Raw genomic sequence first — 15,376 nt, 5'->3', positions numbered from 1 at the left:
TTTACAATTAAAGTTCTAGTATTATATATTTTATAAATAATGTTCTTCGTGGATTATTAGAAATGATCTAATTACATAAAAGATGAACTTGTGATCGTAGATAATATGTTCAAATGAGTAATATTTCTGATTATTTTTATAATAATATATATAATATATATTAAAAAGCATATTAATAAAAGATTAATTAAGCAAGTAAATTTCCTGTTTTTCTCAGAAAATATAAAACTCGAAATCTGTTTTTATACATAAACTTTTATTTATTTCGAGATAAATAACATGTGATGTGTAACAGTTTAGAAAAAACAGTTTAATAATAATAAAAAATTCCACATAGTGAAAGACGAAATTGCCCATCCACCCGAATGCGGTGACTGACCGGTGATCAGCATTCATCTCTATCCGAAACCCGGCACCGAAAGTACAAATTTACCCCTCAAACAAGGTGCAGTTACATAAACTATGTCACAGCGCCGTAACCTAAACACTTCCCCACATGGGCCTAGCTCCTCTTCCAAACTTTCAATGGAGAGAGAAACCGTGGGCTGAGTTTTATTTCCCAACCAATCAAAACATCACACGTCGGTCTGTTCTCTTTCCCTGACGCGTCACATTTTCATGATGTGAATTTCCTAAACTGCCCCTAATCCTTCTTTTTTTGTTTTTTGTGTTCACTCGGCACACGAGAAATTGCAAAACTTGCCTGTTTTTACTCGCCTAACATCTGCAGCGAAAGCACACCTCTCTTGAACTACTTTTTCTCGACGCTGTCGCTTTCTCTCTCTCTCTCACTAAATACTTGTTGCTAGGTTTCCTAGCGCGTGAAAATCGAGGTGTTGGAAGGGCGGAGATTTGCGGGAGTGGATTTTTTGACGAGGAGTTTGGAGGAGTGTTCGGGAGCTAGGGTTATGAAGGAAAGCGTGGTCGTTCAATTGGGGTTAAGTTGAGGGGGATCACTTGAGGATTTAGTCTCCGGATGGAGGGAGGTAGCGTATCTACACTTAATTCTTCTGGTACTCATCAGTTCCTCTTTTTTTCATGTTTTTGTTAGTTTTTGCGAGAATTGTGTTTTGGAGACTGTTCATTTCTCGTTCTGGTTTAGAAAATTAGGGACGAAAGAGAGAGTATAGAGTTTCGTACTGTCGATACAATTAGAAATGTTAGGTCTTCTTGTCTCCTGCTCTCCTGGTGAAGCGGTTTGGAGGGCTCCGTGTGATGTTAAATTAGGGCTTTTCGGTAAATTTGGTTTTTCTGATTCGGCCTGAGGTGGGTGACCTAGGGTTTGTGTGCTTTATGGGTGCACTGACTTTAAGTTTCGTTTTGGACCTTGGAATATTGTTTAGGATTGTTTTAGGGTTTCATCTTGGGCGCTATTAAACCTGAAACCGTTGAATTAGAGTTTTCAAATTGGGGATATGAAATTTCGCTGCTTGAATCTATTTTGTGGCTTATAGCACTGCTTTCTGGTTTTCCTCACTTTGTAACTTTGAAAGCCTGGTTTTAATATGTGTGTTTGTTTGCTATTTCTTTCCTCTGCAGAGCTGACACTTGTTGTTATTTATTATTATTATTTTTTTTCCTGCAATTTTTTTTGGGTTGATTTAAAATGGGTTAGGGGATATAGGTAGTATGGCGAAGTGTAAACAGATTGCTACCCCAAGCTGAATTGAGTTTAATGTGCATTATATGTGCATAAAATAAAAATAGTTGCTATGTTTGCAAATGTTTTTCTCATGTAAGTTTGGCGGCCAAGCATTCCTTGCGTACTTTTGTTCATTGAGTATCATTTGCTTTCTATGCAGCTTGTCACCCTCTCCTGAATTTTTATGTTTATTGTGGTCTTTAATTATTAGATGTTGTAATTTGATTTTTGAATGATATTTTGTTTTCATATTGCTATAGGATGGTTTAGAAACTTAGTATAGTAAAGCAACATTCTTGCAGTGAAAACCGCTATGAGGCTTCGATGGGATTGTGGCAGGGATTTTATTTTATTTTTCATCCTTCTTTTCTTGAGTTCCTTGAGGAACCTATTTTTGGAAGCTATTATTGATATAAACAGCTCACCATTTCATATCTATTTTACTACTTCCCCTGAAATAAGTAGAGAAGTTTTATCAAAGATGATCCACCCTTAACTATTTGAGGATATATTTACAAACTGCAAGAGCAGTGAAATCTTTATGCAAGAACATTTGTGAAATCAAATTAGTATCCAGATCTTATTTATTAACAGACAAGTACGGTAGTTGTGCCACACAAATAGAAAAATCTTATGAATAAATCTCGTATTTAGCTAATAGATATGACTACTTGGGGTTGAATATTTCAGATTTACTTCTTTCAATGGAAGCACCCCTGGCATTAGTTCTTTCAAGGTCTAATATCATGTTGCCAATAAAAAACTTAGTATACATATCTAATTATGAAGGATGTTATAGCTACAGGTAATGACATGCTAACAAAATGTTTGGTCTCTGGTCTACAGTTCTACTGGGGAGGGTTCATCTTCTTTTTGTTCTACTGATTATGAGTGGAAATTTATTGCCCTTGTGATTAAGCAAAATACTATTCCTTTTCTCTTTGTGAGGACATGGTTCCTTTGTGATGATATGGTAATCTAGGTTTGTTTCTCATTATGTTTTATGTTCTTGTATAATATAATATACATGGAGGGTAATGATTTATTTCATTCAGTAGAAGCCACTTTACACCCACACAACCATACACTCACTGGTGCGCCTTCATACCCTCCCCAAATGAAGCATGGGTGCTAGTCACTGTAATTTATGTCATCTACTCAAACTGCAGTTATAGGTGTTCAGAATTGTTCTATTAACAAAGTGAAAGTTGTATTTGAATTTTTTTAGTCTTTTCCTGAGATATAAGTGTAGATGCAATAGGTAGGGTCGTTGACTTTCACTATAACCCCTTTAGTCTTGATGCCTCAATCCCCAATTTTGGTATAAGTCGAATAATCCATATAACATCACCAGCAAAGTCAGCAATAACTCTACTTATAATATGATTCAATGCTTGCACCACATCTTGTGTTTACTCTTCTATATAACCAAAATTCTTCAAACAGAAAATAGGTTGAGGTGGATTTGCTTTCTAAATTTGAATTTTCTCAATCTAACATGATCTTCTTTTAAGATTCCATAATGGAATTCTTTTTCAACTAATAAGAATTAAATATATATTTTGCTTAAATATTCCTGTCCGATGTCTTGTAAAACCAAATTTAAATCCACCACACTATGTAAGAGGTGGTCCAGTTGGCGTGGTAGGGTGACTTGTAACCACAGCCGAAGCCTTCTTAGTCGAGCTTGTCTCTTAAGAATTTCTTAGGGTGGCTCAGTTTCATCACAGTGTCGCCTAGGGCAATGCCTTTCACGTCCTGGCAGTGCACCATCACTGTCAGGAAAGGCCGCCGTGACGTTTGGCTAGGGCGGCATCCATGCGGCGCAAAAAATGATGCGGGGATGCCAAGGCGACACCAAATGGAAATTGGAAAGTGACTTTGAACTGGAATAACTTCTATTGGCCCGACCCATTTGATTATAGTACCCAAGTCGCCCAGAATAATTTCTATTGACCCAACCCATTTGTTATTTTACCCAACTCGCCCGGAGTAACTTATATTTGGTCGGCCCATTTGATTATTTAACCTATTTAACACCTATAAATATCAAACCCTAGCCGCTGTCTGCTCTTGCGTTTTTACCTTCCTCTTTTCTCTGCCGCTCCGCCGACCTATTGTCATCTGCCATCGCCGACGTCGTCCGCCATCGCTGACCGTAGGTAACCTTTACGAATGAACCTGTATTTGCGAGTTGCTCCATTATCTTTACCTGTAGTTTATCAAACGATCTTATTAGTATTTTATTAGAACTTTACTGTGACATGTTCGCCTTTGGTATTTTGATGGTGATATTTAGTAATTAAAGGTTTTTAATTTTGAATTTTGGAATTTTAATGGTAATGTTTTAGTATTGGAATTTCAATGGTAATGATTTAGTATCTTGACATATTGGTACTTTGGTAATTTAAGGTTATAATTTTGTATTATATAATAAATATTAGAAATTTACCATATGGTGGTCCGGTGGTTCTGTGCTCCGAACCTTGATGTGGCTTACCTAGCTGGCGTGGTTTGCATGGTATTTCACTCGGCCTAAGGATTTACAGTGTGCAATAAAAACGTAGTGGATGAGGGTTTCCACAAACACACACATCCAACACACAATACTCATTGGTGGATTTTCTTTCCAACTTATAATTTGCTCAAGCTGGCATGATTCTTGTAGATTCCATACGGGACTACCCATTTCAAATAATAAATATGAAAGGGTGCTAATGCCACCCATAGATCTACTGTTGTAGCAGCCTTGTGTAGGCTTGTGATACTATAGATGTGCATTGTCGGTTGTGTTGCTCTAAGTTCATTTAGCTTTACAACCAAAAATTTAATGCTATGAATATTAAACAATTAACCTTTCTTGGTAAATTCTAAATTAGGATATATTGGGGGTACTAGATTGTTTACCTTCCAAAATTTTATCAACTCAAAACAAGTATATAACCTCTAGCTAAGAAAAGTTCCCTTGTTTTTATAACTTCTACTCCCTAAAAACACTTCTATACCCTGCAGTAACGAATGCTCGAAACTGTTTACATAGAGAAGTACTTTAGAGACATAATTCAAATGGCATCCTTTCCAATAATAACATCATCCATTTAGTCTAACAAATAAAGTAAAAGAACTACTGTTTATTAAAAATGGAATGGACATGATTTTATTCAACCCAAATGTCTTTATATATTGATTGATCTTATCAAACGATGCTATATGGATGTCAATATATTAAAAGAAGACAAAAGAAAACTACGTCATTGGTTCTAGCATAATCCTTGACAGCTCGAGCTTCCTACTAAGCAACGTGTTCATCAAGGTTAACTATAATTGCTAGTATTTGCTCCTTGCACCAACAGTACTATCCTCAAGTGCTATTATCAAAAGCAACACCTTTTTCTTCCACCATAGCATTACAAGAACCAAAGTATTACAGATTCCGCTTTTTTTTTTGTTTTGTTTTTTTTATTATAATACGGATGGAAGTATTATCAGGGGAGTCATTGAAATGGCTAACAAATGGGGATAATACAAAAGAAACAACAGGAAAATTGCACTGACGTTTTACTCTTTGTGGAGAGTAACAGTGAGAAGATAATCATTTGAGACAGGATTCCTTGACATAGCGGAAACCTAGTTCAACTCTGCCATCTTGACCTACATTTGGTGATTCTTTTTGACCTTCCGTTTTTCCATGGTTATTTATCTTGACAAATTACTGTGACGGTAATGAGGAGTTTCTAAATAATATAAAAAGCTTTTTAACTAGAAGTACTAAAATTATCTAACACCCTGATATTGAATATTTTTCGACTATCTCTATCTGTACTATTGCTGTGAAGGATCCACAAAAGGACCATTTTATATTGGTTATGTTATTATATTTCTACCTTATTTATTAAAAATTATTTGCTCAGGAAGACTGGTGGGAGGAATTGGGTTTCAGGTAGATGTATGCTACAATGGCTTACCTTCTAATATATATATATATGATTATAGTGAACTATCTGCTCTATATTTTCTGGTTTAGCTGCTTGTTAGTTTCTAATGTTATGCCTCATGATGTCATTGACAGGCTTTGCTGTCAAGTGCTTCATTACACTTTCTAATATTGTTTCATTACCTGGACAGGGATTCACCGATGGATTACAATGACAATGACTATGAAGGCCATAATCTTCCCTTAACCAGTGAAGAAAGCTCTAAGTTTTCTTCTGTTTTGCGACCGTTTGCACTTCCCAAGTTTGATTTTGATGACAACCTCCATGCACATTTAAGATTTGATAGTTTAGTTGAAAACGAAGCTTTTCTTGGTATTCCAAACCAGGAAGACAACCAGTGGATTGAGGATTATTCTCGCGGAGGCAACGGAATAGAGTTCAGTGCTGCTGCAGCAGTTTCTTGTGCTTTGCCTAGGCATGTTAATGTCTGGTCAGAGGCAACATCATCTGAATCTGTTGAAATGCTACTGAAGGCAGTTGGGCAGGAAGAAATGGTCCAGGGTGAAAATATTGAGGAATCGGATCCAGGCAATCAGCTTGCTAGTTCAACTGGACATACGGAAAAGAACTTGAGGCCGGATGATATGATTGAAGATGTTGAACACCAGAATTCTTCATTCCCGCCTACTGGAGTTGAGGGCAATATTTCTAGGTCAAATCTGAGTGCAGGGCTTGAAGATGCTCTCTCTGAATATACTTTACCAGCGCAGGAGACAAATTTTTCTGCATATAATGTATGCGACGATAGCAAAGACGATATCACGATAACCACAGAGAACTTGAATTCTGATATGAAAAATGTGCATGATAAACCTGTGGACGGTTCTGACTTGGTGAATGATTCTCAGCCGAATCAAGTGCAAGGAAACTTTCCTATTCTTGACACAGATATCAACTTTACAAGAAGCACTTCTCAGAGCAATGTTGTTAGTGTTAAGGAGTTCTATGATCAGGATAAGATTAGTGGTTCTGGTACTGTAAATGCAAGTTGCATAGCTGAATGTATTTCTGATGCAACAGTAAAGGAACAGGAAGAACAGTGTGAAAAAAATGATGAGAGGTTGAAAGGGGTTGTTGAAACTGGTAGCATATTGGATTACTTACCTAGTGTGAATCAGTCAAAGGTGGAATCCTCAAAAGAAGAACAAGCAGTAGAAGTTAATGTTAAAAGCGGTGAGGATGTTTCTTGTGTACCCAGTGTAGGTAAATCTGTATGCACAGATGGATTCAATGAGGTTGCACTTAATGAACCTGCGGCTGGCAGTCAACATGAGACGGTGGTTCTCTCTTCTGGCACAGATGCTAAGCATCTGGATGAAAGTTGTGGCATATTACCGGGAAGATCATTTGTGTCCATTGAAGGAGAAGGTGGTGTGGGGTACAGAATAAATGGCTCTGATGTTGCATCCCCTACAAATAATGACAAAATTACAAATGATAGTCCTGTTATTCAGTCATCAGATAGGATCAGAAGTGGTGGTGATGACGATGATGTCCTTGGAAGCAACAGTTCTCTTGAGGGTCCAGATTCAACTGTCGAGCCTTCTGTGTTCCATGAGGTCCTAAGCACTTCTCCTAAGCAAGATGATGACAAAAACACTAATCCTGCCGATGATGTGGGTAACTTGAAAGATACGTCTAGTGCTGTTGAATGTTGTAAAGAGAAATCAGTGCTCGGTGATGCAATAAATGTCCTAGATTCATCTGCAACTCAGAAGGACATTGTAAAGGAAGCGAATCATGTTTCCTCTCCATCAACAGCTGGGAGCTTGCAGACATGCAAGGAAGATATTACCTCCATGCAGGTGGACAATCAAGAGGATGACCTAGTTGGTTCTGTCCAGGGGAAAAAGGACGAGATATTGTCACTTGATTCTAGTAATTCCACTCACGATGACAAAATGTGGCAAGCTTCTTCAGGTGAAGGTAACACTAAGACGACAATTGGATTACAACCAACCAATTCTGCTGGGGATTATCCAGGTGCATTACTCATGCCCTTCTTTCCACCTAAATACTCTATTCCAGTATTAATTAAATGATCTATGCAAAATTGAATACTGAAGATAATGATACTAACTTTACTCTATCTTGCATTGAAGGTGTTAATTTGGGTGACTCTCATGAGAGCAACACACCTTCACGTGACAAGGGACATGTAATTCAGAGTAAAGAAAATGATTCTGATGTTCTCGAACAACCAAATACTTCAGTTTCAGAGGAGGTTTTGATGTCAACAAAGATTGCCATCCCTGTGGCCATTGAGAAGGAGCCTGATTCAGCAGCTGAAAGTACAAGGATGAATGAGCAATCTATTTTGTTGGGTGAGACTTCAGCTGCGGCTGCTCCTGATGCTACATGTGTGGAATTGAATAAAACGGTGGGACACCCCGTGGACAACTTTATGGTCCAAGATGGTGGTGCTGAAGGTGGGCCTATTGAAGGTCTACTTGAAGCAAAGAAGGAAAAAGATCATGGGATGAAGTCTTCAAGTATGTCAGGTGATTAATCTCTGTGCTATTGATGCCATGTTTCCATGACATAATAGAGCCAAATAAGAAATACAGGCTAAACTATTGTCATTTGTTCTATAAAACCTTTCCACTGATTAAGAGGTTCTGTATTTATCTTCCATGCCTGGAGATGGAGTTTCTTTTTGTTTTTAGCATACTGAAACACACGGTGTCTGTATACATTGCTGTGATTTTCTAAATTTAATGAAGTTAGATATTTTGAGAACTTCCCCCTGATTCTTTTTCTGGTAATTCTATAAAGAAATTTACAACTGTTGGTATAAGTTTGTTTCGGCCAAGTTTTTATGCAATGTTCCAGTTAGAATATTATTTCAAGTGTAGAATTCTTGTAATTGGATATATCTATATAATTATAAATAAATGAAAGTTCTTTCTATGGTAAGATATGAGTTTCTTCATACTTATCATTGAGATCACATGAGGAAGTTCATCTTATTTTAATTTTTTACCATATATATGCTTTATATGATGATCTTTTTAGCTGAGATTTCTATGCGTATTGATGCTTGTTAGCATTTCTAAAAAGTATCCTATTTGATTAAGCTTTTTAATGCATGTTGATAGAAGAGGGTGTGGGTGTGATGCAATTTTGCTTCCACTGTACGGCTGGAAAATAAAGGGTCGCATAAAATGTTTCCATGCAGTGTTATATGGATTTCTAGAAAATTTCATGAATGATTTTGAATTTGGTTTATGTGCTTGCAGCTGCTGTCTGTACTGTTGAAATTGAAAGATCTATCCAGGCTGCTGATCCTGGCACCGGTCTCAGTGGTCTCGCTCAAGATGATATGAACAAAAAAGCATCCCTTGAAAGGATCAATGCACAAAGCATTGGTGAAATTCTGACAAAATCCGAAACTGCAGGAGCAATTATTTCATCCAAAGATGAGGGACCCTTTACTTTTGAGATGAAAAAGCAGGGGGTTCAGTCTACAGGAGATTTTTCTATGGGTTTGCAATCATTTCCTAGAATTCAAGCTTGCAAAATGGCATTGGTATAACTTAAAACTGTCCATGTTTACATTTTTTTTTCTTCTCAGTTATTTTTCATCGTTCTTTTTACATATGTTGTATTTAATGTTCTTTTGATTTGTATTGTTTATGAAGGCTGGGGAAAGATCCTCTTCATCAGCAGGTGGCAGTCTGATGGATGCGGTGGTGGTTACTGAAAGTCCTCATGTTAGTTCTGTAACCACCAGTGCTGGCCCTCCATCTGGAGGCACTACTGAGCGGAAAGCAAGGCGTGGCAGTAGTAAATCTGCAAGGGGTAGTGCAAAAAAGGTGAATAAAGAAATCCCTCCACTGAGGCACACGGATAAAGGGGGTAAATCATCTCAGCTGTTGAGTCCTTTAGGTGCTGGTCAACTCATGGCATTTGAAAGTGTTCTGAAGCCGAGGGGTGCTGTTTCTGTGCCTACCTGTGGCCTGCCTGATCTGAATACTTCTTCTGGTCAATCATCTGCATTTTTTCAGCAGCCTTTTACGGATTTACAACAAGTGCAATTGCGTGCACAAATATTTGTTTATGGATCTCTAATGTGAGTTCAGTTACTTTTTTTCTTTTAAATGAAGTGTTTTTGCTTAGATGAATATATATTTGAAAAGAGAATTCTAAAACTTTATGTGACTGCAGTGTGGCTCAATTTGTGATTTATTGAGTTTATATTAAAGATTACTTTCTTCTCTAAAAAATTTGCAGACAAGGAGTTGCACCTGACGAAGCTTGTATGATTTCTGCCTTTGGCACAAGCGGTTAGTTAGGCTTTCGCTTAATATCTTTTCTTTTTCTTCCCATTCATGTTATTGTAGGAATTGACAAACTAATAAATTATACTAAATATGTTGCTGACAACATGAAATTTTGACATTCCTTTTAAAAGAAGGAGGCAGGAGCATTTGGGAGGTTTCTTGGCGTGCTTGTGTTGAAAGGCTTCAGAATCAGAAATCCCAGGGAACCAATAGTGAAACTCCACTACCTTCACGGCCAGGTATCTTATACAGCACTGTTACATCTGCTTTTCCTTTGGCTGTTGGTTGATGATTGTGTATTGATTCCAAAACTTCAGGTGTTAAAACTCCAGATCAAACTAATAGACAGAGTTCCATTGAAAGCGAAGTGATTCCCTCTGCGACTAGTCGAGGAGGCACAAAGCCCATCCCATCTCCTGTTGTTAATCCCTTGATGCCTCTCTCATCGCCCTTGTGGAATATGGCAACCCCATCTTGTGAGGGACTGCCATTGAGCAGCATGACCAAAAGCTCCAGTTTTGATTATCAGGCTCTTTCACCCTTGAATCCGAGCCAAATTCCACCTATAAGGAATTATGTAGCACACACCTCTGGGCCCTTGCAGGCTTCCTTTCCGGTACCCTGGCTTGCCTCGTCGCTAAGTTCTCCTTTTGATATCACTACTAGCTATCCTAATTTTACAATCATGGAGCCAGTAAAATTAACTCCAGCCAAGGAAGCATTCTTGCCAATCGGCGCGGGCACAAAGCACATATCTCCCATTCCTGCTACACTGACTGCAGCAACAAGTGTTTTTGCTGGGACTCCTTCACTTCCTGTTCCCGTGACGCTGACTGCAGCAACCACTGTTTTTACTGGGACTCCTTCTCTTGATTCTAAAAGGGTGAAATCATCAGGTGGACAGACTTCTGATACAAAAACTAGGAAGAGAAAAAAGTCTTCTGGCGATGATGTGTTACAGATTCCTGTTCCTACTTCTCAAGTGGATACTCAGTCTGCTCCATTGGTATCTAATCAATTATCAAAGAGGACTCCTGGAGTTGAGGGGTTTAATCAAATCTCTTTGACTGGTCATAATCAGGCAAGCCTAATTCCTAAATCTGTTATTGAGAGTCATTATACAGCATCAGTTTCTGCTGCAAACTCTTCTAGCTTGATATCTAAAAATACCACAAACCAGTTTTTGTCTGTGGTACCATCATCAATTACAGCTGATTGCATGAATAGATGTGATTCAAATATTGACAAGATGATGCTGAATGTTGAGAGTCTGGGCAAAGTGAAGGAGGCCAGATCACAGGCAGAGGATGCTGCAGCCCTCGCTGCTGCAGCCATTAGCCAGTGTGAAGGTATGTGGAACCAGTTAAACCAGCACAAAAACTCTGGTTTGAGTGCAGAAACTGAGTACCAAGTAGCATCTGCTGCTGTACAAATAGCAGCAGCTGCTGCTGTTGCAAAGGCAGCTGCTGCAGCTGCCAAGATTGCTTCAACAGCTGCGTTGGAAGCTAAGCAGATGGCTGATGAGGTTATTGCCAAATCTGGGCTTCCCAGCACAACCAATTATGGTGCAGTTTTAACTTCCAATGCAATGAAATTGCCAGATGTATCCCCTTTTTCCATTTTACAGGGAGGAAACTGGAACAATGCTTCCAGTTTAGTGATATCTGCTGCCAAGGAGGCCACTAGGAAAAGAATTGAAGCTGCTTCGACTGCCACAAGGCAAGCTGAAAATCTTGATGCCATTGTAAAAGCTGCAGAATTGGCTGCAGAAGCAGTTTCACATGCTGGAAAAATTGTCACCTTGAATGATCATTTCAGTTTAAGTGATCTTGCCATGGCTGGGCCAAGTAATTATTTGAAAGGTTTGCAGGTGGTTGCCCCTCCTGGCTCAAACCCCGGGAATTTGATTGTAAACAAATCTATCAGTAGCAATGCCGGTGAAGTGTCTAATTTTTATATGAGCCAACATGGGAAGTCTGATCTGAATATGCATGTGATAAGCAATGCTGTGTCACCTATTGAAAGAGACTCGTCCAGAAATTTAGGGCCTGATCATGTCACAGTTGAAGGTAATGTCATAGCATCTATGAAGAATGGAGAGAAGAATTCTAAGCCCCAGAAGGATAACAAGGCATCCAATGGATCTAAATTTCCTGGTATTTGGTCTGATACAGACAGTGTACCGAGTATAAAAGAGAGCTCCTATGTTGAGGTTTGTGAGGTGCTTACTCTGTAGCATCTATGTATGGGCATATGCGTGAAAGATTTCCTTTTCTATGTTTTGCAGGTTCTTAAAAATCGTGGTGACTTAAAGGCCTGGTTCACAGCCACTGTATTGACTGTGAAGGAAGCTGATGCCCTAGTTTGTTACACAGAACTTAAATCTGATGAAGGTCAGCTGCTGATTTTAGTATGTTCCATGGGAGCTAGTAATCTTGCAAGTACTGTTACAAAATTATTGACTGGTTCAGCACATTTCAAAGAGTTAATGTGGTTGAGTCACTTTTCATTTTTATGACTTCCGGGTTTTTTGTTTATTTTTTTTTTGAATTTTGTTAACGACTGGCTTCTCTCCTTGTTCTTTTATTATTTATTATTTTTTGAACAATAGTTGAAAAGCTTTAAGTATATAGAGGAATTTTTGTAATAAAAATCATAGATCAGTTTGGCCAGTAATTGTATGGGATACCTAATTTCATAGACTACTGCTGGTATTATCATATTTCTCAATTGACAAAATCCTGATAGTGTAATTATGTTTTTGGCGGTGGAGACTGTTGAGCTTCTTTTGAAAGTTAATGAATTCATATGTATCAAAGTAAAATACATATTAATTTGTGTATACACTATAAAAAAATAATATATATTTTCTGTATAGGGTCAGAACTGCTGAAGGAGTGGGTTTCATTAGAAGCTAAGGATGGCAATGCTCCCCAAATACGTATTCCCCATCCTATGTCTGCTGTACAATCTGAAGGAACAAGAAAGAGACGCAGAGCGGCTGCCAAGGATTATACTTGGGTTACTGGAGACAGAGTCGACGCATGGGTTCAAGATTGGTACGTTCATGTTAGTTTAATGAATGGCCATCTTTTATATGATATGTCGAAGATAACATTAAATGTGATAATATGCTTATACTTGACACTGTTTTCTGAATTTTCATAGGAGGGATTTGTTAACCCAGCCTTGGTAATTATTTTGCAGAGATAATCTATTCATTTAGATTAATTTTTTATTTTTATTATTGTTTATTGTTTTTAAATATCCTTGATAGAATTGTTGCAGGAGTTAGTTTGCATTTCTATTATTGTAATGAAAATCTAGAATTGTGTGGGAGGTTGAGCGAATATGGGAAAGATCTTTCTTATATTTGACTGAATTCATTAATAATCACTCTTGGTTCTTATGCCTGTTCAGCTGGTGTGAAGGGATTGTTGCAGAAAAGAATCCAAAAGATGCAGCAGCATTGAATATACATTTTCCTGGTATAGCTTTACACATTAACTAATTTTCTATTTGAGATTTGTGTTGTGTAGTTGTAGCTGCATAGATGACTCTGTGGTGTATGTAGATTTAAGAGATACATTATCCGTCAAATTGTGGCATCTACGGCCAACATTGGTGTGGAGTAACGGACAATGGACTGAATGGTGCAGACCTGGACATGACAGCACTTTGCAGGTTTCATTTTGTGTATATGTAACCATTAGTTAGAAAACTGTGTATTTCCTGAGCTCCAACTAGGCTGTCTTACCTGTGTTCAGGGCGATACACCTGATGAGAAGAGAGTGAGGCTGGGTGGAGCTTTTGAGATGAAGGGGGGTGCTAAAATGGCTAAAAGCCTTACTTTTGGAGAAGCAGGGAAAAATGAAAAACCAGGACTGCCTTTATCTGCTAGTGATAAAGTGTTTAATGTAGGTAGCACAAAGGAGCAGAATAAGCCCAAGACTGGCAGGACAAAGACAAAGAAACCGGCTTCAGAGAAAGCACCTAGAGTAGTGATTGGTGTCCCTAAACCTGGGAAAAGGAGAAAATTTATGGAAGTGAGTAAACATTATGTCTCCGAGGGGAGCAGCAAGGCTAGTGTACTTAGCGACTCAACAAAGTTAGCCAAAATTTTGAATCCTCAAGTATCAGGGACTTGGGGAACAAAAAATAAATCTAAACCTGATGCAAAGGATAAGCAAGTTGCAGAGTCTAAAACAAAAGCCCCCAAGTCTGGCAAACCCCCAAGCATTCCAAGTAAAAACGTTCCCAAGAAAGATGGCTCAACATCTTCACAGGCTAATGAGCATGATGCTACAGTGTCTGATCAGGCATTAGTGGGATCCACGAGTCATGAAGAGAATGACTCTGGTGGACAAAACATTACTGAGTTTGGATCTTTCACTAATGTGGAGGCGACTTCTGAAGAGACTATGCCATCATCTTCTCAAGATGTGCTGCCGGACAACCGTAAGAAAGTAACAAGGAACGCTAATACTGAGCGCAACAACCAGGGAAAACCTGCATCAACCAGCGAAGAATCATTGAAGGATGAAGCGAATGAGGGAGTGAACTCTGATGTTGCGGAACGGCGCCGATCAAATCGCCGAATCCAGCCGACCTCACGGGTAATGTTTTCTTATTTCTCTTTCAATTAACCCTTCTACCTGCATGTGCCTTGTCCTGTATTAGTCTATTAGTCTTGTGGAAGATAATTTATTGTCAAATAGGATTTCTTGGAAGTTAAATATTAAACGAAATGAAATGCTTCTGCACTGTTTCAAGACTTGCATTGCCATAGCTTAACTTCATTTGTTTGCTATTCTTGCTTTATTTATCAGCTGTTGGAAGGTCTTCAAAGTTCAATGGTGATCCCAAAATTCCCATCGACCTCGCATGACAAAGGCCCCAGGAGTCACAAGAAGAGGCCAAACCAGAGGTAAACAATGGAAACCAATAGTCTCCATTCATTCACTGCTAAATCAACCATATAAAATTGATTGCCTGCTTTCGGGGTTGGCAGGGAATGAGGATTGTATTCGGCGAGTGGAGAAGAATGGCCGCCGAATGAGCAAATGATGGAATGTAGCTGCTGTTGAAGTAGATTTATCTGTAAAGTCTCAATATAGAGTGAGAATGCAATTGCTCACTCACTGTCATGTCTCACTGTAAAATTGAAGAATTGAGGTGGTAGATGTTAATATTGGTTTTAGTTGTGGCATATAGAACTAGATGTTGCAGACTTTCTGTACCCGACTTTCGTGTTCGTGATTGTGCCCGTCCGCGCCCTCCGGTAGCAGCTCTGTGTAAGGAGGCTCTATGTTTGTCACCGTTTGCATTGCAGCAGGAACTCTGAATCTAAAATTATAGGACTGACTTATGTTTGATCATTACTATATACTTCTGGTTTTTGAATTTTACTTTAGCCCCCATTTGGAAACATTATAATGGAAATTATGTCATATTTT

General features: G+C 38.5%; 1 protein-coding gene across 5 annotated transcripts; it reads left to right on the top strand.

The window, feature by feature from the left end:
- Positions 1–685: 685 nt before the first annotated feature.
- LOC127240296 (uncharacterized) lies at positions 686–15,372 on the top strand. 5 transcript variants are annotated; one of them, XM_051258877.1, is made up of 15 exons: positions 686–986; positions 5,768–7,620; positions 7,740–8,138; positions 8,877–9,166; positions 9,279–9,709; positions 9,871–9,923; positions 10,052–10,159; positions 10,238–12,132; positions 12,208–12,313; positions 12,799–12,979; positions 13,341–13,408; positions 13,495–13,604; positions 13,688–14,536; positions 14,750–14,847; positions 14,932–15,372. In XM_051258877.1, the coding sequence occupies exons 2-15, from the start codon at positions 5,778–5,780 to the stop codon at positions 14,936–14,938; spliced, it is 6,438 nt and encodes a 2,145-aa protein (XP_051114834.1). In that variant the 5' UTR covers positions 686–986; positions 5,768–5,777; the 3' UTR covers positions 14,939–15,372. The 5 variants fall into 5 exon arrangements, with proteins under 5 accessions (XP_051114834.1, XP_051114837.1, XP_051114836.1 ...); XM_051258880.1 differs by having other exon boundaries at positions 686–1,013; positions 7,740–8,129; XM_051258879.1 differs by having other exon boundaries at positions 686–1,013; positions 10,055–10,159.
- The last annotated feature ends 4 nt before the right edge of the window (positions 15,373–15,376 follow it).

The sequence above is a fragment of the Andrographis paniculata genome, unplaced genomic scaffold (genome assembly GCF_009805555.1).
Source record: "Andrographis paniculata isolate CXL003 unplaced genomic scaffold, ASM980555v1 Contig79END, whole genome shotgun sequence".
Classification (NCBI taxonomy): Eukaryota; Viridiplantae; Streptophyta; class Magnoliopsida; order Lamiales; family Acanthaceae; genus Andrographis; species Andrographis paniculata.
This window is presented reverse-complemented; position numbering and strand designations above follow the sequence as displayed.

What these genes read in the sequence shown, in the direction of transcription:
- LOC127240296 (XM_051258877.1), top strand. Translation starts at nt 5,778, where the DNA reads ATGGATTACAATGACAATGACTATGAAGGCCATAATCTTCCCTTAACC. An exon ending in TTTGTTTATGGATCTCTAAT is followed by an intron (nt 9,710 to 9,870) that starts GTGAGTTCAGTT and finishes AAAAATTTGCAG; the next exon opens with ACAAGGAGTTGCACCTGACG. An exon ending in TTCTGCCTTTGGCACAAGCG is followed by an intron (nt 9,924 to 10,051) that starts GTTAGTTAGGCT and finishes TCCTTTTAAAAG; the next exon opens with AAGGAGGCAGGAGCATTTGG.